The sequence below is a fragment of the Plasmodium inui genome, assembly GCF_000524495.1.
Source record: "Plasmodium inui San Antonio 1 unplaced genomic scaffold supercont1.3, whole genome shotgun sequence".
Taxonomy (NCBI): domain Eukaryota; phylum Apicomplexa; class Aconoidasida; order Haemosporida; family Plasmodiidae; genus Plasmodium; species Plasmodium inui.
The window spans coordinates 788,468-815,505 of record NW_008481837.1 but is presented as its reverse complement, the minus strand read 5'-3'; the positions used below and the strand labels follow the sequence as shown (position 1 = coordinate 815,505).

General features: G+C 39.6%; 6 protein-coding genes across 6 annotated transcripts; 4 read left to right on the top strand and 2 right to left on the bottom strand.

Annotated features, from left to right (window-relative positions):
* Positions 1 to 209: 209 nt before the first annotated feature.
* C922_01015 (DNA polymerase epsilon subunit 1) lies at positions 210 to 9,298 on the top strand (the record flags this gene model as incomplete). Its single annotated transcript, XM_008816624.1, has 4 exons — positions 210 to 417; positions 568 to 2,830; positions 3,007 to 8,935; positions 9,095 to 9,298. 4 exons carry the CDS (start codon positions 210 to 212, stop codon positions 9,296 to 9,298), a joined length of 8,604 nt encoding a protein of 2,867 aa, XP_008814846.1.
* A 1,288-nt stretch (positions 9,299 to 10,586) lies between these two features.
* C922_01014 (hypothetical protein) lies at positions 10,587 to 11,155 on the bottom strand (the record flags this gene model as incomplete). The annotated part of the gene is made up of 3 exons (XM_008816623.1): positions 10,587 to 10,730; positions 10,838 to 10,900; positions 11,063 to 11,155. The coding sequence occupies 3 exons, from the start codon at positions 11,153 to 11,155 to the stop codon at positions 10,587 to 10,589; spliced, it is 300 nt and encodes a 99-aa protein (XP_008814845.1).
* Positions 11,156 to 13,047: 1,892 nt separating this feature from the next.
* C922_01013 (hypothetical protein) lies at positions 13,048 to 15,018 on the top strand (the record flags this gene model as incomplete). The annotated part of the gene is made up of 1 exon (XM_008816622.1): positions 13,048 to 15,018. One exon carries the CDS (start codon positions 13,048 to 13,050, stop codon positions 15,016 to 15,018), a length of 1,971 nt encoding a protein of 656 aa, XP_008814844.1.
* A 1,131-nt stretch (positions 15,019 to 16,149) lies between these two features.
* C922_01012 (hypothetical protein) lies at positions 16,150 to 18,398 on the top strand (the record flags this gene model as incomplete). The annotated part of the gene is made up of 10 exons (XM_008816621.1): positions 16,150 to 16,274; positions 16,409 to 16,553; positions 16,649 to 16,709; positions 16,794 to 16,833; positions 16,943 to 16,989; positions 17,245 to 17,305; positions 17,453 to 17,541; positions 17,691 to 17,767; positions 18,033 to 18,092; positions 18,306 to 18,398. 10 exons carry the CDS (start codon positions 16,150 to 16,152, stop codon positions 18,396 to 18,398), a joined length of 798 nt encoding a protein of 265 aa, XP_008814843.1.
* Positions 18,399 to 18,833: 435 nt separating this feature from the next.
* C922_01011 (hypothetical protein) lies at positions 18,834 to 20,124 on the bottom strand (the record flags this gene model as incomplete). The annotated part of the gene is made up of 3 exons (XM_008816620.1): positions 18,834 to 18,983; positions 19,139 to 19,297; positions 19,492 to 20,124. 3 exons carry the CDS (start codon positions 20,122 to 20,124, stop codon positions 18,834 to 18,836), a joined length of 942 nt encoding a protein of 313 aa, XP_008814842.1.
* Positions 20,125 to 23,202: 3,078 nt separating this feature from the next.
* Positions 23,203 to 26,704, top strand: C922_01010 (hypothetical protein; the record flags this gene model as incomplete). The annotated part of the gene is made up of 2 exons (XM_008816619.1): positions 23,203 to 23,254; positions 23,445 to 26,704. The coding sequence occupies 2 exons, from the start codon at positions 23,203 to 23,205 to the stop codon at positions 26,702 to 26,704; spliced, it is 3,312 nt and encodes a 1,103-aa protein (XP_008814841.1).
* Positions 26,705 to 27,038: the final 334 nt, after the last annotated feature.

The following is a 27,038-nucleotide window of genomic DNA, read 5'->3' as shown; positions in this document are numbered from 1 at the left end:
TTCTATGATTATTCCATATCTGGGCGCATCCAAAATCAACGACTGTTCTCGCAACGCCGTTAATTTTGTGTTGCAAATATAATTGCATTTTGTTTGGACTGGTTTGTTTCGCTTCCCATGATCTTCCAGTTAGATTACAGCTAGCTCCCAGTTAGCTCCCTGTGCATTCCCTGCTTTTCCGTCCCCCCAACTGCCTTTTCGCCGCCGCAATGACGACGCAGGAGAGGACGAAGGGGTGGGAAAAGGACTCCAAAATAAATGCGGACTACGAGTATGAGAGATTGCTAAAGCTGGAGAATAAGTTCAACATAAAACCATGGCTCAGAAAGGGGCAAAAGGAGGGGTACCTCTACAACATAGTGCCCACCGCTCTGAATGTGGTTGTGAAGAATTCGAACAAGTCGCAGAAAAAGACAGGTAATGCAAGTGCACCAGGAGGGATGTGGAAGCGTCTCAGAATATGCTAATCTGACCGCATCGCTTTTCACCGACGATTCGCACATTTCATCGATGGTCCGCTCATTTCACCGCTTCTCCCCGCTTCTAACCGATGGCCCCCCCATTCAGGCGTGCACATGTACTTCGTCTCGGACAACAACAAGACGTGGAGACTGACGCTGTTCTACCGACCGTACTTCTACCTGAAGACGAAGAACATTCACAACTACGAGGCGGTGACCAAATACCTAAAGAAGGAGTTGGACAAATACAACGTCGAAATAGATTACGTGAAGAAGGAGGACCTGAGTCTGTATGATCACCTAAATAAAAAAAGGAGTTACCTGAGTAACATCTTCTTTAAACTCTCCTTCGACACTATAGAGAATCTCATGAGCTCGAGGGATTTTATCTCCAGAATAATTGAGAGAAACAAGAAGAATAAGGAGCGCAACAACTCTTCAAATAACGACAGGCACATATTTAACGAGTACGAATATGAACTGTCGGAGAGCAAGTTAGATTTTTCCTACAAGCACGATGTTTCCTATACCAAGTATGATGAGGCTGGAGAAACTGGCAGGGTGATGAAAAATGAGGGTGGAGCTGCGCACAGAGAGGACAAAAGGGACTCCAAAAAAACACACACGTCCAACAACAGCACAGGCGACCGCGAGGGAAGAGCTAAGAAGAACGACGCACATGTAACGGTGAGCAGCCCAAAGCTAAACATGAACGAAATAGTAGTAAACACGAAGAAGCAAATTTTAAGTAAGGAAGAAATCCTTCAAGAAATAACAGAGATGTACGAATATGATGTGAAGTACACCACCCGAATATGCATAGATCAAAATATCCGATGTGGACTGTGGTATAGGATCACCAGAGACGAAGATGAATTGTACACAGAGACGGAGTCAGTCCATTTCGAAGTATTAAATAAGAAGGTCCTAGCCCCCTTAAATGTGCTCGCCTGGGATATCGAGTGCTACAAAGATGAACTAAAATTTCCAGATAAAGAAAAGGACGAAATTATCCTCATATCATATATGTACAACGCACAGGGGTACCTAATAGTTAACAGAAATGTTATGAGCAAAAATATAAGAGAGTTTCTCTACAAGCCAAATGAAGAATACTCCGGAGCAGGGACATTCAAAATTTTCAATGAACAGAATGAATATTTCCTTTTAAAACGATTTTTAGAGCATATAAAAATTTTGAAAATTCACATTTTTGTCACATACAATGGGGACTTCTTTGACATTCCGTACCTCTTCCGGAGATGCGAAATTAACAACTTGAGTGTACCGAAAGAAATCGGGTTCATCATGAATAACAACAAACAAGAATGTGTATGCAATTTTATTCTAAATATAGATGCATACAAGTGGGTCGAACGGGATTCTTACTTACCTAATGGGTCCAGAACACTAAAGAGTGTGTGTAAAATTAAGCTAAAATATAACCCTACAGAGGTGGACCCAGAACTTATGGTTTCTATTGCGAGAAAGAACCCACAGCATTTAGCTGTATACAGCGTGTCAGATGCCGTTGCCACATTTTATCTGTATGATAAATTTATCCACAATTTCTTATTCGCCTTGTGCTCCATCATTCCGATGAACCCAGACAACGTTCTAAGACAGGGGAGTGGAACCCTATGTGAACAGCTACTAATGGCAGAGGCGTATAAGAAGAATATTCTCTTCCCCAACAAGTTCAAGCCCGCGTATAATCAATACTTCACCGATGTGGAAAATAAGAAGAAATATTTTATCTATGATGATTCCTTTGTTGGTGGAACTGTGCAGAGTTTGAAATGTGGGATCTACAGAGACGATCTCAAAGAGCACTTCAACTTAGATGTAGACACGTACAAGTACCTACTGGAGAATGTTGACAGCATTATCGATTTCTGGGTTCAGAAGGATCTGAACAAAAACTGCAGCCCTAATGATCAGAAATATATTAACAAAAATCAAATTATTAATTTGAAGCAAATTAAAAGCGACATTATAGACAAGCTAAATTTCTTCATCCAGAACCCCAGCATTAGCATATGCCCCAACATCTACCACCTGGATGTTGCCGCCATGTACCCGAACATCATCCTATCGCACCGTTTGCAGCCAAATGCCATCATAACACAGGACCACTGCTTCAACTGCTCCTTCTACAAGCAGCGCCACTTGTGCCAGAAACAGATGGTGTGGAAGAGGAAGCTAGAGGTTTCCCCCATAGATTATGGCCATGTTCTATCTCTCAAGCAGGACCTGAAGACGCGCCTCTTCTACCCCCAGAAGAGCTTCTTCAAGATGAACAACAAGGAGGAGTCTGACAGCAGCACAAACGACAACTTGTCGGACTTGCCCGTCAGCAAGAAGAAGTCGTAAGTTCCTGCGATAAGCCCTCTTGTGTTGAGAGCCCATACGTCGCTCTCCCAGCTGTACTCGCTTCTCCAACACGTATATTCGCTTTTCCACCTAGTATACTCGCTTCTCCACCACGTCTACGCTCTTCACCACCCCGATTAATCGCCTCTTCCCGACCCTTTCCCCCCCGCAGCTGGAACGAGCTTACCGAAAAGCAGCAACACGACGAACTGATGAAAGTGATAAAGGAATGCTCACAGAGGGTGTTCAAAAAGACAAAGGTCGCCAAGGAAGTAGACGCCGCGAGTTTGGTGTGCCAGAGGGAAAACCCCTTTTACGTGGACACGGTGAGGACCTTCCGTGACAGGAGATACGTTTACAAGAAGGGGCTCAAAGAATGCGAACATGAAAAAAAAGAACTACTAAAGGCGAACAAAATAGACTACATAAAGATTCAAGAGTTGGACGATAAGATTTTGCTAAACGATTCGTTACAGTTAGCGCACAAGTGCATACTGAACAGCTTTTACGGGTATGTAAAGCGAAAAAGCAGTCGCTGGTACTCAGATCAAATGGGAGCCATCGTGACTTACACAGGGTCGCAAATAATAAACGGTGCTTTTAATCTTATCAACAAAATTGGAATACCTGTAGAGCTGGACACCGATGGAATCTGGTGCATGCTGCCAAAAAAATTCCCAGAAATATATGACGTGTACATAGTGGAGAGAAGCGCTCTGAACAAAATGAAAGAGTATGAAGACAAAACGGAGGAAGAACTAAAAAATGACTCAAGTGTGAAGAAAGTAGAATTTGAATTCCCCACCAATATATTAAATTTCGAGATGCACAAAAAATGGACGAACGACCAGTATCTAATTTATAACGAAAGCACAGACGATTACGAATGCATTAGCAAAAATGAAATTTTCTTTGAGTTGGATGGTCCCTGGCATGGTATGTTCCTACCAGCATCGGAAAAGTCGGATGACCTGTTAAAAAAAAGATATGTCGTCTTTAATGACAAATATAAAATTAGCGAACTCAAAGGATTCGAAATTAAAAGAAGAGGAGAGCTAAGAATTATACAGAAATTCCAAAGCGAAATTTTTAATCACTTCTTAAAGGGGAAGACAAAGGAAGAGTCATATTACTATGCCTCCCTAACTGCAAACAAGTGGAAAAATTTAATAGATAGTAAAGCGGTGGACATAGATAATGATGATGAATTGTTTGACCTCATTTTAGCGAAGAAGGTGCTGAACAAATCCGTGAAGGAACAACCGAATGCTAAAAGTTTTGGCATTACGACTGCTAAGCGGTTAAGTGAACTTCTCTGCAATACAAGTTACGTGGAAGACAATAATGTCTCTACCCAATTCATCGTTGCGTCCAAGCCTATAGGATCCGACATCACCTTTAGGGCGATCCCCATTCAGATATTTAAAACTAACGTGGAAACGCAAATTCACTATTTGGGAAAATGGCTAGGTGTTAAGTTCCCTCCTGACGTCCCTGTGAATGTAAGGGATATCATTGACTGGGATTATTACAAGCAAAAATTAGAAGTCCAAATTTTGAAGTTAGTCATTATTCCCGCGATTAAACAAAATATTAATAACCCAATCACGTCCATTTCTGTGCCCGAGTGGCTCAAAAAGCAAATTAACATTTCAGAGGGAAAACAGAAAAAAATCACCGCCTTCTTTGTTAAAAAGACCGTTAAGAAGGAGTGCACTTCGAATGATCAATCTGACAGTAGTACCCCCTTAAAGGGAGAAATGGACGACGAGGAAAAGGACAGGAAAAAGGTAGACGAGCCTAGCTTGCGCTCCTTGGAGAAGAAGAGTCCATTCCCAGTGGAGGCCGCCTGCAGTGCGATGAACGTTTCAGCTGATACATTGCACAACGGTACTACCCCCCCCGCCGGTGCGAAAAAACGCTCGCTCGAGCAGTGCCTTCTGGAAAACTTCATCTCAAAGCGGAAGAAGCTGGGTCAACTGCACGATAACACCTTGGCTAGCCTCACGCACAGCAACTCTGGTTCCATAGTCTACAAAAAAGTGAACTCATTGGACACCTACCTGGATCACAGCAACAACGTTATTATTATTAACCACGAAAAAATCAACATCAACAATTTGAAGTACACGGAGCTGTTCGAAATGTTCCAAACGGATTTCCAAAAGTGGATCCAAATTAATAATCGAATATGGAAAAATAATCGAAGTCAAATTAAGAAAATCCGAAATGAGGACCGATGTAAGAGGAAGAAGTATTCCCTGGGGGGTGACGAAGAAGACGATAAAGCAAGGAAAAGGACTGGCACCAATTCTTTATCCTACCCTGCTGATATGGATGATGAAAAAACGAATTCCCAAAAATTGTCCAGCCTGGAACCGAAATATTTGCATCCCATTCAGAACGCTATGGATATTGTGTACCTGTACAAAAAGGTGAAAAGGAAGAAGAAAGTAGTAGCCCCCCCGCCAAAAAAAGGAAAGCACAGTGGCACCACCCCCTCCACGGCCGCTGGCAACAGTTCGAATGGGCCTATGAATAACCACACAAAGAACGAAAAACAGACATTGCTAAAACCATATTTGGAATACTTCAAACATGAAACCGAATCAGATTCTTCAGACGACGAGGGTGACATATTTAACGACACGAAAATGATTGACGAGAATGAAGACGACGGAATATACTACGCAATTGTGTCCTTAAAAAATATGAACAAATTTTACAAAATAAAAATTCAAATATATAGACATATTTACATCAATAATTATGATCCCCTGAACATAAAAAGTAACAAGAAGATTACCATCAAATTAGTTTCTTCATCCGGATCGTCCAACTCGCCGAGCAGTGAGAATTTCATGTTTCACTCCAACGCATTCGCACCCTGTTTTTTGCCCAGAAATGTGAAAATATTTAATTTATACGAGTTCATTATGACGGAGAGGTACTTCAACAGATACGTAGTAAACACACTGAATGCTAACTACCACGAAAGTATCGTCTCTGTGTACGAGACGAAGATTCCACTTTACTTTGATTTCCTGAGCAGATATGGGAATTCAGTCGAAATCGCCTCGAATAATTACAACTCCATTTTTGATGAAGACAAATGCTTCAAATCGCACTGCTTCTCCAAGGTCGAGAAGAACAAATTGAAAAATGTGTCTCATGATTACCTGGATGATGTGCATTTTATATATATCCACATTTTCCACACGTTGGTGGATAGCGTGTGCAACCGCATCTTCGTCGGAGTATACGACCAGTTCGAAGAGAACGCGGATGAGCAGCTATTCGGCTGTAAGCTCATGTTTAGCGGCGTTGGCACGGAGAGCAGCATCGGCAGGGAGAGCGGCATCGACAGGGACAGCGGCTCCTTCTTCGACCCATACGAGATCTTCCTCAAGTTTGTGCACCTGGAGGGTGGTATCGGCATGAACAACGCGGTGGATGGTGCCCCCCAAAGAGGGGAACCCGCCCGAAACCAAGCGCGAGAGCACCTCCTCGACAGAGACTTTTTTATCAAAAACGTGCAGAGAGACTTCCTATTCCTGTACCATTACCGAAAGTTCGAAACCTATTTTGAAGACAACGCCAATGTATACAAGGTGTTGGAGCACTTGGATGTGTATTTGAATAAATATCGAAGTAACATTCTGACAGGAAAGAAGAAATACATCTTCTATGTCTCGTCAACCATAGATAAGAATAAACTGGGATGGTGGAGCACGAATAAATATTTCCCTTGCTACTTTCACAAGTTTGAAAATGTTGCAAAGTATCAGAACGTCAGCCGAATGAATTACAAAAAAGATGCATTCAATTTATCGCTACAACTGTTTTATGAGAATTACCACAAAGTGGAAGAAGATTTGAATTTCTCAAGAATATCGAATATACCTCTCTTCAACCTGCTAAATGTTAGCAGAAAAAACCAGAAGCATAAATTCATATATGACACGCTGTACGCATCGTTTCTGAAAAGATACAAGGGGATCCTATGGCTATCCTACTTTGGCCACTACGATTTGGGAATTCCCTGCTTAAATATAAACAACTTTTGTGACTACGATTTGGTGCAGAAGAACAGTGACATAATAAACGAAGGAATTTACAGGGGGTATATAGTCCACTTATTTTTTAATGAGTCTCTCATTTTTAACAGCGTTAGGCTTTTCACCAAGTATGCTAATGTGAAAGCCCCCACTGAGTACTACAACCCCTCGGTTACTGGCAGGAATGCCCAGTTTAAGAAAGGAGACCAGACAAGAGGGGGAGGCACTGAACATGACGCTGCGGCGAAGAGGCACCACCGGACGAAGTATGGCAAACATGATGACGACAATGAGGATGGATTGGACGAGGACGACCTGTCCACAACGGACGACAATTATAACAATCTGGGCGGAATTGCGCACCGGAAAGGAAAAAAGGGCATCGCGCAACATAAAATGGGTGATGGTACGAATAGACACGATCGCCACAACAGCGACAAGAACGGAGAAGACGACATGGAAGCAGAGGACGAGGGGGACGACCTGTTCGACTTGAGCGAAAAGAAAAACATAATCAAAAATAAATATGACATAAATACCATCGTGGAACAGAACTCACATGTCTCGCAATTCAGTAACCATGCATTCAAATTATTGGGGCAGTCATTAGAGTACCTCATATCGAAGATCTCCTCCCTGTCCATGTTAATAACAAATAAGACGTTCGAAAGTATCTCCGACATCTTCACGTCCTTCTACTCGTGGGTCTCCAATAATTCCAGCCTTCTCTACGATGTCGCATTATACAACAAAGTGTTAGAGTGCACAGAAATTTACCAGAACAATTTAATCAACATAATGAAGAAGAAATTTAATGCCAACATAATTTTTGCAGACTTGAGAAATTTCGTCATCTCCTTTAATGAATTTTCAGTCATTTCGGGCAGAAACATTTTAAAAGGCCTAATAAAGTACTTCTCCCACAGCGACTCCATATATGCCAATGTGCCTTTTTATATTAAACACGAATACATTGCAGCTTGCCAATTTGATAAGTATAATTTTATAAGGTACAAGGAATATTCCAATCCGAATGAAGAAAACACGGACGAAAATTTAAAGATAATTGAATATCTTCCCCCCATTTGTGAATCCTTCCTGAGGTATGTCCTCGATGTGATCACCTTGAACCCTCTGCAAGACATAATCACGCTGTATGATAATTGGGATCCTCACTGTGGCAAACAACTGGAAGGAGGAGCGATCACCTTGTCTTCACCGGGAAAGCCAATCCCAGTGGATGAACAAAATGAAAACAAAACCGGAGATCAGGAAGAACCAAACAAGAAAGACGAAAAGAACTACTTCAATATGGTCCTCAAAAGTGACAAATTAACGGACAAGATAAGCCTAACACAAAGAGCACAACTCAAATATATTTATGATAAATCATTTGACGATTTGGAAGAAGTGTGCGAAAGTTTTGCTCTCATCAACGAAAATGTAGACGTGCTGTCATACAAGATAGAAGAGAAGCTAAAAGATCTGTGGTTCATGCCTGGACATATTTATAAAAAAATTAAAAAATCGATCAAGTATAAAAAATATTTAGTGGAAAATTACTGGCCATATGATGACGAAATGGATGAAATGGACGAAAGTAACATGAACATGGTGCCATTTTTATTTCCGAAAACTTTGGGAAATCTTGCCAAAAGAGAAAATAACTGGAGACTAGAAATTGTCAAATTCTGCATATTTCTCATGCAAAATGATAAGCTGCTAAACCTAGAGAATGAAAACTCCAATGAAGCATTCCACGAAAAAAGACATGAGCTTTTCGAAATTGTGGGGGACAGTGAATACAACAGGAAAAATTCCCTCTGGAAAAGTCCGTGCCAAGAATTAATTTTAAAAGATATCTTCTGTGAAAATTGCTCATCAATGTACCACATGAATGTTGTTACCAGTTTGGTCGAGGCAGAAATCAACGGAAAACCCTCCTTCATTTGGTTGTGCAAAAACTGCAATTCCAAATATGACAATGATTTTATTGAACTAAAGATTTTGTCGCTGCTGCAGGAGACCTTTGATGCGTATAATGTAAGTGTTCTTTTTTTTAACACCCCGCGGGGGAGCACACTCTTGCTGGAAGGGACGCCTTTTCTTGGCTTCCTATCGCGTCCCCGTCAGCGTGTCGCAGCACTTCCTATTCCAATGATCACTCCCCCCCTCTTTTTTCTTTTTCGCATTTCTGTGCAGGCCCAAGACCTCGTATGCAGCAACTGCAACGCCGTCAAGTCCTTCTACCGCAGGTCAATTTGCAAATGCGGGCAAACCTTTACGCCCCGTTTGGATATAACCAACTGGATCCGAACCCTGGAAATTATGGAAAATTTAGCCACCATGCTGAACATGCCTATATTGCTAGACGTTTTGAACTCGATGAAAACGTACCTTGTGTAAAGGGATCGTTTTGCTGCATGGCTATGGGGTGATATTTAACGGAGCAATTTAACGGAGCGATTTAACGGAGCCATTTAGCAGCGCGTTGTAACCGTGTGCTTCTTCTGCATACGTGCACCATTTTGTCGTGTCCCCCTAGTTGACCAAAAAAGGCCAACTCATTTGTGACGAATTATTCTTACTTGTAATGAAAAGGGTGCATAACGCAGTCACGCACGGGGAATTACTCTTTGCACACTAGTGAAACAATTATAAAAAAAAAAAAAAAAAAAAATACTTAATTCCTCTTAATAAGGAACTATACACACACGTAAAAAAAAAAGGCACCTTTAAAGGTACCATACAACAAAACGACGTGAACAATTTAACAAAATAACCAACCATTAAATTACATTTTCTCCTTTAATTCTTCCCAATTTGTGCATCCCAATTTGGTTTACACTATTTTTTTTTTTTTTTTGTCTTTCACCATGGGTGCAATTTCTGATTGCTTATAGCTCCTATGGCCCTCCTCCCACGCATAGAAGCAAATAACTATATGCGCACCCGTTTCAGCTTCGTCACTTCTAACATATTCATTATATTTAAGGCCTATCACTCACATGTAGGCATAACGCCGTCATTCTTGGTTCTTTAAGTACGAGTGGACATCTGCAAGGGTTAAGCGGAACAAATGTAACGACCCATGTTTGTGAATACATGAATCCGTATGCATACATAAGGAGACTCGGTAACTCTTCCCCCGATGGAGCAACTATTACAATCGCGAAAAGACGCAATTTGTAACCAAAGGAAAAATGGGCGCTCTTTTTTATTTTAAAGGTGCCGCTTCGGAACAACGAATGATTCTATTTGGGAGGCTACATGACAATCGCGGCATTTAATGTAGGTTTATAGGATTCGCAGCGATTTTGCAGGGGGAGATGCGAACACGCTTCTTTCGCGATTTTCCCGTTTTCTTATTTGGTTTCTTTCTCCTTTTTGTGCTCCTTTTTATTATTCCCCTCTCCCTCCAGTTTTACCTTTAATAATCAGGTGCTGCAGCGGGTTGGGCAGGAAAGCGTGGAGAGGCTCAAACGCCGAGGCAACAATATCCCTGCGTGCACGACGGTGGCATCGAGTTGGGGCAGATGGACAAGGAATGCTTAAGTAAAAGTGAAACTCGTTCAAGGCTTATATGACGGTGCTAGCGCCAATGGGGTTATGGTGTCGATGGTTACATATATATTTTATATATACATAATATATATATGTACCCATTTTTTACACCTTCATCTGTGCAAAGCCCTTACTGAATTCTCTTTTTATGAACTTTCAACAGCCTCTGCTTGTCGCCCATGCACTCTTCTTCGTCGACTTTTCTCTGGATTTCTTCCACCCTCATCAAGGAATCCAAAGATTCCAACACTTCCTGTGTATCCTCCACGGGGGCCTTGCGCGGGGAAATTGAAGAAGCGAATGGAGAAAGGAAGAAACAGGGTTTTCCCTTTTCGTACATTCTTTTCCTCACGATTTACGCAGTTTTTTTTTTCCCCTTACATGTATATTTATTTTAAAGTCCTCATCACGGTCTATCATTTTTTTTAACTTTGAACGGTTAGCCTAAGCAATAGGTAAGCCAAATTTAACAAAAGGTTTCTACTTTTCACGAACATTATTATGGTTACTTCGAAATTTACTACACAATTTAGCTCCACAGTTCGCCTTCCTCTTGTTCTTTTAGTCTTTCTTTTTTTTTTTTGTTTCTTTCCCCATTTAACTTACAGGACTTATGGGAATAATTTTTTCATTTATAACAAAATTATTCTGAACAACACACCAAAGGAGAAAACAAATGGACACAACAAAATAGTTCATTTTAGCTAGCTCTTCCAGAAAAGTATTTTAAAATGACGGCGATTTGTGGGGAATTTTTACTTATAGTGGATTTATTTAGACTTACACAAATGTATTTTCATATGTGTATACAACAGTAGTGATGTATAATATTTTCCTTTTAAGGTATTTTAGCCAAAAGATGAAGTCACTTTTCATTGGAGTCATGTTTCTACATGTTTTATTGAACTGAGAATAAATAGGACATTTCTGCGCAAGGGGAAAAAAAAAAAAAAAAAAAAAAAGTTATGTAAATACATCCTTCTAACTAGCTTTTTTTCTTTTTTTTTTTCTTCATTTTTGAAATAAAAAAAAAACAATATATGAACAGTTCGGAAGAGATAAAAAGTCATTTACTCACATCTTACAAGTTTGAAGTTGCCTCTATGTGGAAGATATATTTAGTGTGCATTTTAGGGTAAGTGATCGATCAGGCCAAAGCTTCCTATTGCTTCTAATTTTTTTGAATGTGTAATTGTCGATTGTTATTCTACAAGTTTTTCATTTCCTTCAAAGCTTTCAGCCACGCGAAAACCTTAAACTGGTTTTTCTGCTTTTATAGAATTTTTAAGTTTTGCAAAAATTTCTACTTCGTTATGAGCTCTATAGCTTAATTGAAGCGGAAAATTTTTGCATATGCGTACATACAAATTTTATCACCCTTTTTTCTTTTTTTTTTTTTCTTTCCTTTTTTTTTTTTCTTTCCCTTTTTTTTTTCTTTCTTTTTTTTTTCCTTTCTACCATTTCTGGGGTAACCCCTTTTATGTTACGTGATCCTAAGAATTTGTGCGTAAAAGAAGCTTCGTTGTAAGTTCTTTGTTTTTTCTTATATCTAGCTTTTTATGCAGATATAGGCAGCGGGCAAAAAAGGAAAAGAAAAAGAAACGAAATTGAACTGAATTGAAATGAAGCGAATTGAACATGTTACAGCAATTTACGGGATCACACGGGGACGTGAAAAAAGGCCTTCATAGAGTAAACCCATTGCTGCATAAAACTTTCCTAATTATCCTTCCTGTTTTAACAACAATTTGTGAAAAAATTGCATCATCTTGTTCTGAAGCTTTATAGAACTTTTCATGACAATTTTGCAGACCTTTCACTGTTTTGATTTTTTTTTTTTTTCCTTTGCGCTAATTTACCAATTAAGTGAAATAAAATTTCTGAACCCATTCTCCTTTTATGAATGACTCCCCCACAACATTACTACTCTACACACTCTTTTAAAAAGTCGCCTAATTGAGATATTGACGAATAACCGAAATAAAGAACATGGCTTGTTAAGTTTTAAGAGAGTGTCTCTATGGCTTTTTGATTTACACTGGGGATGAGTCAACGCATAGTTGTTACCCTATCAGGTGTTTTTGTGCACATGTAGTAACACAGAAGCGTCCGAGGGCAGAAAAATAAAAAAAAAATTTATTCACCAATTAACGAAGCGAACAACATTTTACTCGCTTTATTCTGTGTGTAAGTTTTTCCAACACAAAATTTGCCCAACTGTTCCACATGTTTTGAGCAAGTTTGCAGCATATATAATATATATACACCACAATGTTTTGAAGAAGTACATGCTATCCCCATTAGGTTGAAGTTTTACACATATCTGAGCGAGCCGTTTCGACAATTTTGAAATAGAGCTTGCGAAATTTTTTAAGCTTAAAAATAATTTTTTCTTCTGCTTCCCCCCCCTTGCTGTGCGCAGCTGTTTAACAACACACCAAGTTATATGCGTGCATAGGTACGAATTACCGACGCGCATAGAGGGGACCATACCTCCACACATTAAGGGGTTGTACCTCACCACATAGAGGAGACGCACATTGCACCCGCCGGGAATACCCCATTCCTGCACAACGAAATGGGAAGCGAAAATGTTCTGCAAGGAAACATACTCAGCAAACTATAAAAAGAAGAAAAACCGACTAAGGGAAGTCACCCGAAGATGCTTCAACCTGATCGACTTCAACTACGAGCACTTATCATCGTTAATAGGGAAAAACAACAAAGGTGATGTTTTGACAAGCTACCAATTTAGTGACGATGAAATAAAATTCGATTCAGACGAAAATATACGCAGTAACGAGATATACTTCCCAGAAAGCACGTATACAAATAATGACTTTAAAAATTTGCTAGGATGGGTACCCAGAAATTTAGTAGTGACAGAACCGGTCACCACAGACTCCATCCCGTGTGCATTTTTCTTTTCAAAGAATGATGATAAACTATCAACAGATAATAAAATAATTTTATACCTGCATAAGTTTAATGAGGATTTAGGCACGATAATCCCAACGGTGAATGCCCTACATAAAAAATTAGAAATGAATATTATCGCAATGGAGTATTCAGGATATGGGGTTAGTTTCGACACGTATGAACAGAAGCTTGTTTCAATTGTGAACGATTCATTTACTCTTTTAAAATTTATTGTTAACTTTTTGAAAATTCCGTCTAAAAATATATACATTTTGTGTTACGAGTTTTTGGCTAGCTGCGCTATAGAGGTGGTAAATCGATATGAAGACACGTATGGCAAAAAGGAGTCCTTAGGCGGCCTGGTCCTTATTAAACCCCAGCTGCTGCATGTTGTTAGCCAGCATACAGTCCCTTCACCGTGTGAACAAGACGATAATATTGTGTTAGGGGATAAAGATCCCATCGGAGTCGTCGGAGGAAAAAAAGGATTTACTGGTCAGTGTGCAGATAACACTTTTGACGAGGCTGAGGCAGTTGAGGGGGGCATCCTTGAGGGAGATGTTCCACCTTGTAAGGACATCTCACACTGTGAGGACGTCCCAAACTGTGAAGACGTCCCTTTTTGTGACGGACGGACGACGAAGGAAAGCCAATACGCCGTCTTCAAGAAATCGAAGCAGAAAAACTGCACAGTGACGAGTCCGAAAAAATGGTACCACTCTCTCGGATTTAAAAAGGACGAAGAAGCAGCCTACAATGTGACGAGCAACAGTGTCAAGAAAAACAGCTTCGAAAAAAAAGGAGTCCTTACCATTCGCAACAACGTATCCAATAGAGCGTGGAAAGGAGCTTTCGTAGGTACTAACTCTTATCAGTCCGGAAATGGCATAATTACTTGTGACATGTCGTTATTTTACAGCGATAATCAACCCCCCCCAGGGACAGAAAATAACGACATACCCAACTCTCTAATGAAGAGAATATTAAAGGACACATTTGATATAAGGCATTCCATAAATTCAATCAAATCAATTTCGTGTTCCATTTTAATTTTCCACCCTGAAAATTATATCTATAAAAATTCGAGTTCATATATTCTGCTGGGCAATGCGAAAGAATGTCACAAGAAGGCAGCTTTTTTATTTGATTTCATGAACGAAGATTTTGTCGCGGCCTTTAAGTGGTTCTTCTCAGAAATATCCAATTCGAAGAGGCAAGAAAAGCTATTTAAAAATTTGCTTTCTTTATATGAGCACCCGTCATATGATAGGAAGGACAATGTTAGTACAAGTGACGGGGTGGAGAAGAAACTAAATCGTGTCATTAATAGCGAACAGAGGGAAAACACACGTAGCGATTTAGGCTACATATGTAGCGGAAGTTTTGATACAACACTTGACGAAATTCCTGATTCAAGTTTTAATGTACCTCTTAACAGTAGTGTCAGAAATAGCTTCATCCTCCAGGAATGCAACCTAAATGATGCCCTAAGCGACAGTGAAGATTCTCCTAAATGTGATGCTCATAGTTGTAGCCCTTCAAACAGCAAGAGTACCATTAACTTACCTGAGGAAATTTTCGTATGTCCAGAAATGGTTCAGGAAGAAATCCACTACAAGGGGGATACCCATGTGGGGAGTTAACCCTTCTTCGCATGGCACATTCTGCGCGAATAAGCATGGTTCATTTCATGCATATTCGTTGTGCTATTTGCGAGGAGCTCTTTTAACACTGATAATTGATAGGTACCTTGGTACCTTTGCTTGGTAACTCTACCCCGACACTGCATATAGTAAAACTCCCCCAACGTGTCTCACCCTTTCATGTAGGCCAACGAGCAACAGTGACAGGAGGTAAGGCTGACACCGGTCTGCTTTATCGAGCATGCGCATACTACACATTTATTCCTTCCTGAACGATGTGTAGAATGCTTTTCCACGTGTGCGAATTAGATGGCATGTTTTTTTCCGCGTCCATTTTTGCCGGGGCACTTTGCCACCCCCACATCTACACACACACACACCTTTTTTTTTTTGTGCATTTTTGGGCTTTTGAATGAACACCGTTATTTTTACTTTAATTTTTACTGTGATTATGTTTATCATTAAATTTTTGAATTTGATACGTTGCTGCTGCAATTCGGGTTTACTTTTAGTCCCTTATGTGTGCTTATGTTTTGTTCCCTTCAGTCTTTTTTTTCACGACGATGTTGTTATTTATCTGTGCGGTTAAACAAGTGACTAAATGGACAAGCGAACGGAAAATAATTTTTTTTTTGTGTGTATGTCCTCGAGATAAGAGACGTTTCTCTTTTAATCTTCTTCCCAACGGAGTTTTTAATTTCCTCTTGGCCTTCCTCGTGGAAAGGGTGTTTTTATTTTTTGAGAGGGGGTTGTGAACAGGGGCGAGGTTTTTTCGCAGGAAAAAGTGACACATTGACTGCAGATATTGAAGCTCGCCTTGCTGTATATACAGGGACGCAAAAATAATATATTTTTTTTTTTTTTCCTATCTTAGATAAAAGTGCTGATCTTTTAATGAGTACGTAAATGTGAAAATACATTAGCGTGATAATAGACTCACTTCTATATGTGTCAAATTGTGTGATTAATTTTTCGAATGATTGCAACGCTGCTCTTCAAATCAGTGTAACAGTTGTCTTGTTTTTTTACCTGCAGGGAATTTTTTTTTTCTCTCCCCCTTTTTCGCTTGTTTCCCCCCCACTTTAACACATCACGGCTAGCACCCTTATATTCACTACTTTCTCGCCAAAAATGAAAAGCGCCTGCGTAGTTGTCTTCTCCTTCCTTTTGTTTGTTGTTTCGCAGAGTATTTGCGTCTGCTACAAAAATGCTCGCTTCAGTTCCCTGGTGACCAAGTCGAAAAAGGAGTTATCGGAGTAATGGCGAAGAGGAAATCTCCAATCCAGAGGGGGATAGATGCAAACGCATTTAACATGTTCAGTTGTTTTCTTCTATTTCTGCTCGCCTCCAACCGATGAGATATAAGCAAATTTCACTGCCTCCTTTTTAGTGACTTGAACGAACTGAACAAACTAAATGAAGAGTTAATTTCGAACGAAAAAGAAGATGAAGACGACGAAGACGAGGATGACTATGAAAAGGAAAATCTCGAAAATTCCAATTTTGATGACATTGCTCGGGAGAGCCTCGAAAATGTGAGTTACGACTTCTACGTACCAAGATTTTCACGTGCACCTGCGCAGCTGTATGCACACATATGAATAGCCATTTTCTCCTTTTTCTTTAAAAGGCCGAAGGGCAGGCAACTGTCGACCTTGAAAATGTCGAAATGGATAAAATCCTGGACGAAGGTTTTTTTTTTTTTTCTTCTATCCCTATTTAGCACCCCTATGATTATTCACCTTTACACACACGGCCCATTTAACCCTTTCAAGAAATATTCAGGATAATTCAGGAACGAGTGAAGAAGTTATGGTTAAACAAGAAGGCACCAACTGTTGACCGATTATTTCGATCCTGCCCTTTCAGGGTTTCCAATTAGAGCTCCTGACAATTTTGACCTTCTTATGGTGCCCCCATTTAGGTACATTGGGAGGTGTAGGAGGGACTACTCTGGTGTCTGTCCTTTGGGTTAGCCAAGACGGAGAAGGAGAAAACATTTCTTCAAAAGACCAAATGAAAGCTCGTCCACCTCACAATGAGAAACAGAATTACCTATTTGCTTACTAACATTTTGAAGTGCAAAAAAAAAAAAAAAAAAAAAAAACTATGAGGATAAATGATTTCTCTCGTGTAAAATTTCACAGTGGAATGACTGCCTCAACAATAGCGGAGTTTTATAGATGACTACACGCCTATTACCACTGCGCTTTTCTCTTTTATAAGGATGGAAAGTATCCGCTTATGATGAGAATCTTTGCATCCCACCTGAACCGTACGAAGGACCGTAAGCTCTCCAAAAAAAGAAAGGAAAAGACTCATCCTGACGTAGTGCACTTACCCCGATACGTGTATTCACCCGTCTGGTTTGCATGATACTCGTCTTTTTTTGCTTGGTTGTGTCATATATTTCACCATTATTCCCTTCGGTCAGATGCAGATCGATAGATTTTTCGAACAGCACAAATGTTGACAAGGAGCTTTTCGCGTGGAAGTGTGAAGTGGAGTGGCCCTGCACGAATCGTAAGAGCAGAAATTTCATGTTGGGGGTAGAAGCGAAGGTGGCCCCACACCTTCCTTGTATGATCACTTCGGTAAAACGATGCAGCTGTTTTTCACTAACGTGGTGGAAAAAAAAAACCATTACTTCAAATGCTTTCCCTTTTTTTAAGCCCCCAAATTAAGAGTCATGGAAAAGTGCCCCTTCAGATGGACCCTCGTGGGGAGTAGTTTGTGCATAGCACCGGAGGTAAGTGCCAACTGTTCATCGCATTTTATTCATTTCGCGAAGAAAAAAAACAAAAAAAAGTAGACATACCAGATAGGCACATATGATGCTTCTTACACTTGCAAACGGGTTTCATCTTTTGCTCGAATGATCCGTCTAGATGGAACAAAGGTCAGGGGAACACCTGTAGCCTGTCATGCATATGCATGTCTAACTTTGAAAGTTGTGAATGGCAAAACGCTTCAGATAAAATTAATGGCGCGGATATTTTCCCACCCATTTGAAGGATTATATTGGGAGGTGCTCCCCCGCCATGGACTTCGCAAATTACGATTACGAGACACGCGTTAGATGGGCCACTGAATGTAAAAGGAGAAATGAAAAAAAGGGGAGAAAATAAAATCCAAGGGATAGATAAAAAGGCACATGCCTTTACCAGAACATCTGTCTACTTTTCTCTTTCCACCATGGCTAACTGCACCATTTTGACCCTTTTTCTTGCGCGTCGTTTGAACCATATTCAGGTAACGTCCAGTGGGCTCCTCTACCTGCACCTAAGATTGCAAAATCGAAGGAAGCAATTTTGAAGGCCTCCTCCGGGGGTCCCGTGGAAGAAAGTGGAAACATTATAAAAATCGTCCCAAAAAAGTGATTTTTTTTTTTTTTTAAACTTGGAGCAAATTGTTGTGCCACTTTTTCGTCCCATAAATGTGCTTATCCGTTTTCATAAAATAGTCAATTATTTGAGCATCACTTATTTTTAAAAATACAAAGTTTTATTAAAAAATGTAAAAACTTTACAAAGTGGTATATGTTAATTAAAAAAAAAATTATGAACAAAGGATCCGGGAACGGGGGGGAGGGGGACAACTTGGGGTAGGGAAAAGTAAATTGTGTCAACAAAAAAGGGGGCCCCTAAATTTTTTCCATAAATGTGAGAGAATTTTTTCACAGACGTGAGATTTTATCATATACAGGTGAGGAATGGGGCCGCGAATAAACGCAGATGTTTATATTCAAATGGTGAAAAAAAAAAAAAATTAGCTGATTTGAGGTTTCCCGAAGGGCCTGCTGCTAATTTCCCGAATTACTGATTTTTTAATTTTAACAGATTATTGTTAATTTCTGTCTTCACTTCCTCTGGGTTTAAGTTTAGGGGATCTAGCAACTCGTTTTGAAATCCTGGGATGCAGCCATTTTTGCACTTACACTTTCCCCCCAGGTAGGAAGGAATGTTCTGCAAAAAAAAAAAAAATAAAAATAAAAAAAAAACAAATAAAATAAAAGGTTTGCGTTTGCGCATGGAGATGGCCGTTTTCGTCACGTCCTCATAAGGTGATTTGTGCGTATCGGCCCTGATGCATATTTCCCTGTCTATCTTTTGCGACCTACATTTTTATCGACTAATACAGAGAACCATTCGCAATCCGCAGGTTCCTTGTTTGAAATAATTTTGGGGATTTCCAATTTGTTCAGCGTCCTGCGGCTTATCCCGAAGGCTTTAAGCGTTTCTATGGTTATTCTTATGTAGGACGGCGCGTTTATTAGGTACTGAACGGGAAGGAGGGGGGGGAATGCGACGTCACGCAATGTTAATGTGTGCACATGAGAAAGGATGTACTTGAACAGAAGTTTCAGTGCGAAGATACTCCTCCATATATGGGCGATCAAATGCAGTAGGCGCTCTTCACCCTCGATTGTAGGTCTCTGCATGTGTTCGTGTGGCTCAAAACGAAGAGACGTACCGTTTTCCCAACCAGCTGCGGATGGAGAAATTCGGAAAGTTTTGACGTGTTGGCAAAAACTCGCAGAAATCTCCTATCAAATTTTTTCAACACAAATCCTTTTAAGTCGATGAAGCGAAAGGTTCGACAAATAAAGTTATGTTTTTTTGCCTTTTCATTACATACAACGAATTCATGTTCATTGGAATATACAATATAATCAATCAGGATATCTTCTGGGACGTGGTCCAGGAGAAGGGTAAAATTACATAACCTAAGTCTGCCAATAACAATTGGTTGCTTATCTATGGTCGATTTATGCGTACATGCAGCTAGTGACTTTTTTATCAGGGAATAATATGGCTTTATTCTAATTGGCAATATAACGTCTTCATCCGTTTTGAAAGATACTCCTTTATTTTTTAGTAATGGCTGAATGTTGGTTTTCCTCCAAAGAATCGCTTTTTCAATGGAGTTTGCCGCTTCATCTAACTTTTCCCCATAGGAAAGAATGTACCTTAGTAGTATTGAATCCTCCGTTTTTTCGTTTATATTTTTTGTGTTCAATATGGACTTTATTTTCTTTATTTGTTCTTCATATTGCTTTATGAGTGCATCTAGGTTAGATGATAACGACCCCGCGTCCGAAGTCATATTTACCTTTTTGGGGGGTACTTGGGAATTAGGGCGGTCGCTAGGGGTGCACAAAAAGTAGAATGTGCGTTTTCGATTTCGCCGAGAGGGTAATGCAACTGCGGAGTGCATCTACTGCGGTCAGTGCTCTTTTACTGGGCTCGTAAGTACGCACACGTAATCTCCCTCTCACTGTGAACAATTCTTTCGTTTCCCTTTTTTTTGGGATCCTTTTTGAAGAAAAAAAGGAAAACACGTTAAAGGGAAAAGAAAATTTTCGCACAGTGTCATATGTTAACAAATTTTAAACATGTGATTTACTTGCATTTAAAAAAAAAAAAAAAAAGAAAAAATAAAGCATCTACTAACAAAACTTGAGATGATCTAACAAAATGTAGATTACTTCCCACAGAGGGACAAAATTTCGCATAATTTGGTAAACTCTGCGCAATTTTATCCTATTGTGTAGGTATATAGCACAATCTTGTCAGATGGGTTTTTCCCCCTATACGTGTACGCAAATGTGTGTAGTCACATGTTAGGATATATTGGGAGGAAAGAAAAGGGAAAACAAGGAAAAGGAAAAATAAAGGAAAATAAAAACAAAATTTCAACGTAACAATAAGCTATTAAATCCAATTGGTACGTTATTAAAGCGTACAAAAAAGGGGACAAACTTGGACAAAACAGGAAAATGAAAAGGGGGAAAAAAAAAAAGAAAAACATTACATTATTACACTGCCGCTATCCACTGAAGCACTTGGTGACTACAAATGAATTAACTTCATAATAATTAACCATGTCAGAAACAAGCGAGAAAATTAGACAAATAAAATTAAAATGTGCCCATGTGCGAATCTGAGGCATTTTTTCATCTTAATCAAACATACTCATTTAAAAAGTGAAAGAAAGTCTCCCCCTTGTGTGTTACTTGAAAAAAAAAAAAATATGCACATATATGATAACTTTAAAATGTAGATATGGAAGGATTAATACCTACACTGTGCAACAAGGTCTCCATAAAATGTTACTAACATATTTTCCTACCTAAATGTAGTGTTAACGCAAAGGAGAAACTTAAAAATGGGCATTTAACATAACGACCAAGGCTATTTTACAGGTGCCTAAAAAATGACTGCTTTTTTTTTCTCTTTTCTTTTTTTATAATGCATAAAGTTTGAGGAGCAAGAAGACAAGCGTGTGACGTTGGATAGGGGTAATAAAGGAACATGGGGTCACTAAAGGGGGCTGAAAAACGGTGGACTCCAGTACAAGGAGCTGGGAAGAACTGGGGTGTGAGTGGGAAGGGAAAAATAGGAGAAGACCGAGACTATGTGACACAAATGGGCCAAAATGACAACACTGAAATAGGGTTACACATGAATGAGACAGTGGAGACAGTACGATGTGGTAGGAAGATACGAAAATGGGGTGGGTCAAAACGTGACAGCGCCAGCACAAACGGGGAAACAGTTAGGTGAGCACATTTCTTTTACGCATGGTAAAATAAAAATAAAAGAAAAAAAAACATGCAAAAGTGAATGCTTAAATGAACGAATAAATTAGAAAAAAGTTGAAAGCAAATAATTAAACGTATTCCTGCGTTTTGTAAAGCTGTTTTCCCAGATTCCTTCATGTGCGTATACACATTGGGATAGTATAAAATGGGAATGTCACACGTCGTCGGTCATATGTTTGGGAAAAAGCATTCAGATGGAGAAGAAGGTTGGTTAATCCTCCCATGCTGCTTATATCTATATACATACTGGCACGATTCAAATTTGCATAAGGGGTCCAAGTGGTTCTTTCAGATGAAGCCACATAAAAAAATACGTAGCGCATGTCCCATAAATGTCACTACATGGAACTATAAATAATTCACAGTTAGTAGCCGTTTCGCTTTGGCTTCTTTAAATATTTATCACCCTGAAAAGGGGAGAAATCGTAATAAAATTAGAAATACCCATATGAAAATATATAGGTATAAATCGCAGCACAGCTATTGCAATATGCATAAAAAAGGTAACCACATTATGTACGCACGTAAATGTATATTTACGTAACGTTGCTTCGTCCCAAGTTGTGGGTACAACCTCCTCACAAGTTGGCTTTTTATGCGTAACGTAATTACATGGATGATGACCCCATTAACAAGCAGGAGCCTTCTTTCAGCATAAATAATATAGCACAGGAAAAAAAAAAAAAATGATATTTCTTTTGTTCCCCTTCCGTTTTTTTTTTTTTTTTTTTTTTTTTTTTTTTTGAGACAGAGACTTGCTCTGCCCACGAGGCAGGAGTGCAATGGCGTTATCTCATTTTAAGCTTGGCTTTTCCCAACCTTGCTCCGTATAAAAAAAGGAAATTAAGCAAATGGGGCATTATCTTCTGTTTGCCCTTATTACATTATATGGGAAGTCATTGCAAAAAGTAAAATATTTCCGTGCGTACTGGCAACGAATATATCCAAAAAGGTATTGTAATTTTCGTTGCGATTTGCGATGCATACCATTTTAGCTACATATCTAAATAACACAGTACAGTCATTTCGCAGAAGGTTGAATATGCCACATCGGGGATGCAAAGACTCTTCCTTTGCTTGAACTGATCGACAGCAAAACTAATGGCGCCAGTTAATCGCCGCAATGCCCCATTCATGACTTTCGAATGAGCGTCTAAATTAGGGAAGAAGCACTCACCGCTATCGTTACAACAGAATGCGTAATTTTAAGTATCACCTCCGTTTTTTTGTTGGAAGAATGAGTTGAAAAATTTTCGAGCGCCTCCATTTTGGCGAAGTGCACATAAGTAGTGAGGGCGCGTATAATCATACATTATGCGCTTGAATGGAATGCCCACGGGAATTTCCCATTTTTTTGTAGACCACATTTGCAAGCCCTCTTTTGCCCCCGTTTGCATACATATATGTGTATATATATTGCACATATTATTATGTTACGTTTTTTTTTTCACCACACCACGCCCGCGTTAGTCTGGCGCTTCGCACGAATTCACAATTGTGACCAGATAGTCCCATGCCCACATGCACACTACACAGTGTTATCTTCTCCCTCAATTTATAAAGAAAGGAAAGTGTAAAAAATGGATCCAAGTGCTTATAAAAATTTCCCCGTTTTCTACTTGAAGCGGAAAGGTATGCGGAGAGAAAAGTGAAGGGGGAGCCACCAGAAAGACACCCCGAAATCTAGGAAATTGGCCATCCCCCGTCAACCTTTTCAAACGCTTGGAACACCAAAAAAGGGTGTAATCGAACGATGCGGAACTCACATATGAATGCCCCTCCTTCTTTTCCCCTTTCCCACATGTACTGTACCCCTAAACAGAACCAGTAAACGTGGAGAACGAGAGATTGATGCCCAACCTAAACACACTAGAAGAGTACATTAATGTCTGTTTCAGCAATTTACCTTACCAAGAACTAACTGTAGATAATAAAAAGAAGTTCCAAATCGAAGCTTTATGTGATTTTTTTGTTTTTTACAACTGCGATAGGGTTATATGCTCATTGATAGAGAAACACTGTAAAAATAAAACGTTATGTTTTTTTAGCAACTTGTGTGAAAAAATAGATAATCAATACTTTAAAAATGGACATCATTTTTTAAAGCATTTTGTGGAGACATGGAATAATTTTTCCTCTGTTGTAGTTCATTTAGACGACCTGTTTAAGTCCTTTAGGACGTATAATAAAATTGCGTGCTCCAATTTTGAGTGCCCATCATACATATTTAATCAGTTGTGGCACAAGTGCATAAATAGTTATATGCTTGTGAAGAGGATCCTCATTCGCAGCGCTTGTGATTATTTAAAATGTGATAAGGTGTTTTGTGAAACGAAGTTTTATCAGTATATTTGTATGAATATGCAGGATGATGCTTCGGAGGGCATGGAGAATGAATGTGATGGGGTTTCTCTTTCTCATGGAGCGGTGAGATCAGGGGCTACTCTCGGAGGGAGTCGTAACATGAGCACGGTTGGTACGGGCAGTCTCAGCGGAGATATCTCCACCGTGCAGAAACGTCCGAGCCTAAATTCTAACAAGACTAATGGAAACGTGAAGAAGTACTCCGTTTCGTTCAAGATCAACGAGGGCGACAGCGGGAAAGGCTGTGACAGCCCTGGAGAGGAAGTAAAAATGGGGGAGCCAGCAAGGGAAACACATATCAGTGATACTACATATGTTAGCACTTCCTCCCAGGTTAATACGAATATGAGGATAGAAAAAGAACAGAGTGACTATCTGCATGCGAATAACCCTAGCAACGTCTTCGGCGTCAGTGAAGAGGGAACGAAGAAGGAGTGCCCAATCGATGACAAGCTCCTGTGTGCCGGACTTCGGATCATAGACATTCTGGGACTGTATGACGAATTTGAACAAGCATACAAAAACGATACGCAGGAGTATTACGTGGAGAAGGTAAAGGAGCATATGTCGAAGGATGGAATTGATCCAGAGAAGAAGGAAGATACCAAAACGAACAAGCCAAATGGGGAACGTGACCTTCCCGAGGAAATCGAAAAATACCTGTGCCACGAACAAATGAGATGTCGGAAATTTTTAAGAGAACAAACAGAAATAGCTATTTTACAAATGCTAAAAGAAGTGCTAATAGTAAGAAACAAAGACGTACTTTTTAAAAATGTGCACATAAAGCATTATATTGAGAATGAGAAATATGATAGTCTGAGGATGCTCTATTTATTTTCCCTTCACATGAACGACACGGAAAATTTTTGCGATATATTTTTCAAAGCAGTGGAGGAAATAGGCCTTGACATAATAGACGAGGTGCTAAACAAAAGAGACAATTTGAATACCCTCTACGATGCACTCATACGACTAGTAAATTATAAACTAAACATTGACAGAGTGATTATCATTTGCTTTCGATATTCTTCCTTCTTTACAAATAAGTGGAAAGAAGTTTTCGAGCATGTTCTGAACAAGGGAACCCATGCAGAGAATTACATGCCAGTGATACTCAGCATTTACTTGAACAATTTGCTGATGATGTATAATACAGGATTGAAAAAGCTGAGGAAATATTACATAATAAATAAACAGCTGAGGAAGGGAAGAAGCAAGAAAAATAACTTTCTGTTTGAGAAGAACTGGTACAGTTTTTGCAACGAATCTGTTATCGAGGGGGTGGAACAGGACAGCTCAATTTCGACGGACAGCGATACAATGATGGTGGTCAAAAAATATTTAAAAAAGAAAAAAAGGAAAAGAAAATTCCTTCACGCCGTGATGCCAATGGGTAAAGAGGAAGGTGGCAATTGTGATAACCAGGCCGAAGAAGAACGCAACCACAGCAGCGACAGATGCGATGAAGAAATGATATATGCCCACACCGAAAAAATGGAGAAGCTATTTAAAAAGTATCACGACATAGGCAAGTACATTATAAACACGGTCACCATAATTCTGAGTCTTTTTAAATACCTAAGTGATAAAGAAAAATTTGAGAAATATTTTCGAACCTTTATGTGTAAACGATTAATAAATGATAAAAATTTTAACATCGTTCTGGATGTGAAAGTTTTTAAAACTCTTAAAAAAGAATGTGGTCCCCAATTTACCAAAAAAATTGAAACCATACTGAAGGATATGAAATTTTCATGTAAAGGCATGCAGGATTTTTACAAGGAAACTTCACATGATGGCATAAAATTGCTCAGGAAGAAAAAGTACGCCGTTAACGTTATCTATAACGATGTGTGGGAACACAACAAATTAGAAGGTGACATTATTTACCCGGAAGCAATTAGGTTATGTAATGATTATTTTTGCAAATATTACGCACTTGCGAATAAGGCCAAAAATATTAAGTTCCTTCCATTATATGGACTATGCACTTTGAAAGTCGATTTTGGAAAGATAAAAGGGAAAAAATGGCCTAGTTCGAGTGGTTCCTCCTGGGAATGTGCAGACCATCGTGAAGGGGAACATCAAGCGCAAAAGCATTTATCATGTGGGGAAAGTGATACCAGAGGTGCTAGCACAAGTGGCAGTAACAGCCCCTCCGAGGATAAACACACTGTTCATGATGATGGAAATTGCAAAAATGAGAGGAAGTTCCTTTTCACAGTAACGACCCTGCAAGCGACCGTTTTGCTGCTATTCAATCAGAGGCCCCAATACAGCATAGGCGAATTGACCGACTTGACAGGATTCTCCAGGGACCATTTAATACAGTACTTACAAGCCATATACACTGACTACGAAACGAACATTTTGATCTATGACCAAGCATCTGAAAATTTTCAGTTAAATGTCAACTTCCAAACCGACAATAAATATTTAGTGGTCAACTATTCAGACCAGACGTATAAGGACAACACAACCATACCTGCGTTGACACAGGACGACGGGGAATTGGAGGACAGAACCCTACACATTGATGCATCCATCGTGAAGTTCTTAAAAACATGTGGAAAAGCATCCAAGAAGGACATTTGTGCGCATATTCTTCAAAAAGTTAACAACTGCACGAATGAGCAAATTCAAACTAGGCTGGCATCCCTCGTTAATAGGGAGTTTATATTCTTGCAAAATAATATTTACTATTTTGAGTTGTAAAGTGTCTGTCTGTGTTGAGGAGGTACACAAAAGTCTGCCACTGTTCGCGGGAATAAAATATCTTTTTCGTTTTTTTTTTTTTTCTATTTAATTCAAAACATCTGTGAGAAATTGGCTGTTTCCCTCGCTTTGCACTGCATTTCTTGGTGAGTAAACACATTTTTGCTATCCCCCCCTGGGTTGAGTAAAGATAAGTTCCCCTTTCGGGATTAACCCCCTCCCCCTTGCTCCTTTAATGTCCCGATTGCGGGTGTCCTTATGTGCGTAACGTGTGTGTGGACGAGCTGATGTGTCTTCACAAACATGCGCGGCGTAGCAGCTGTGGGGGTATCAC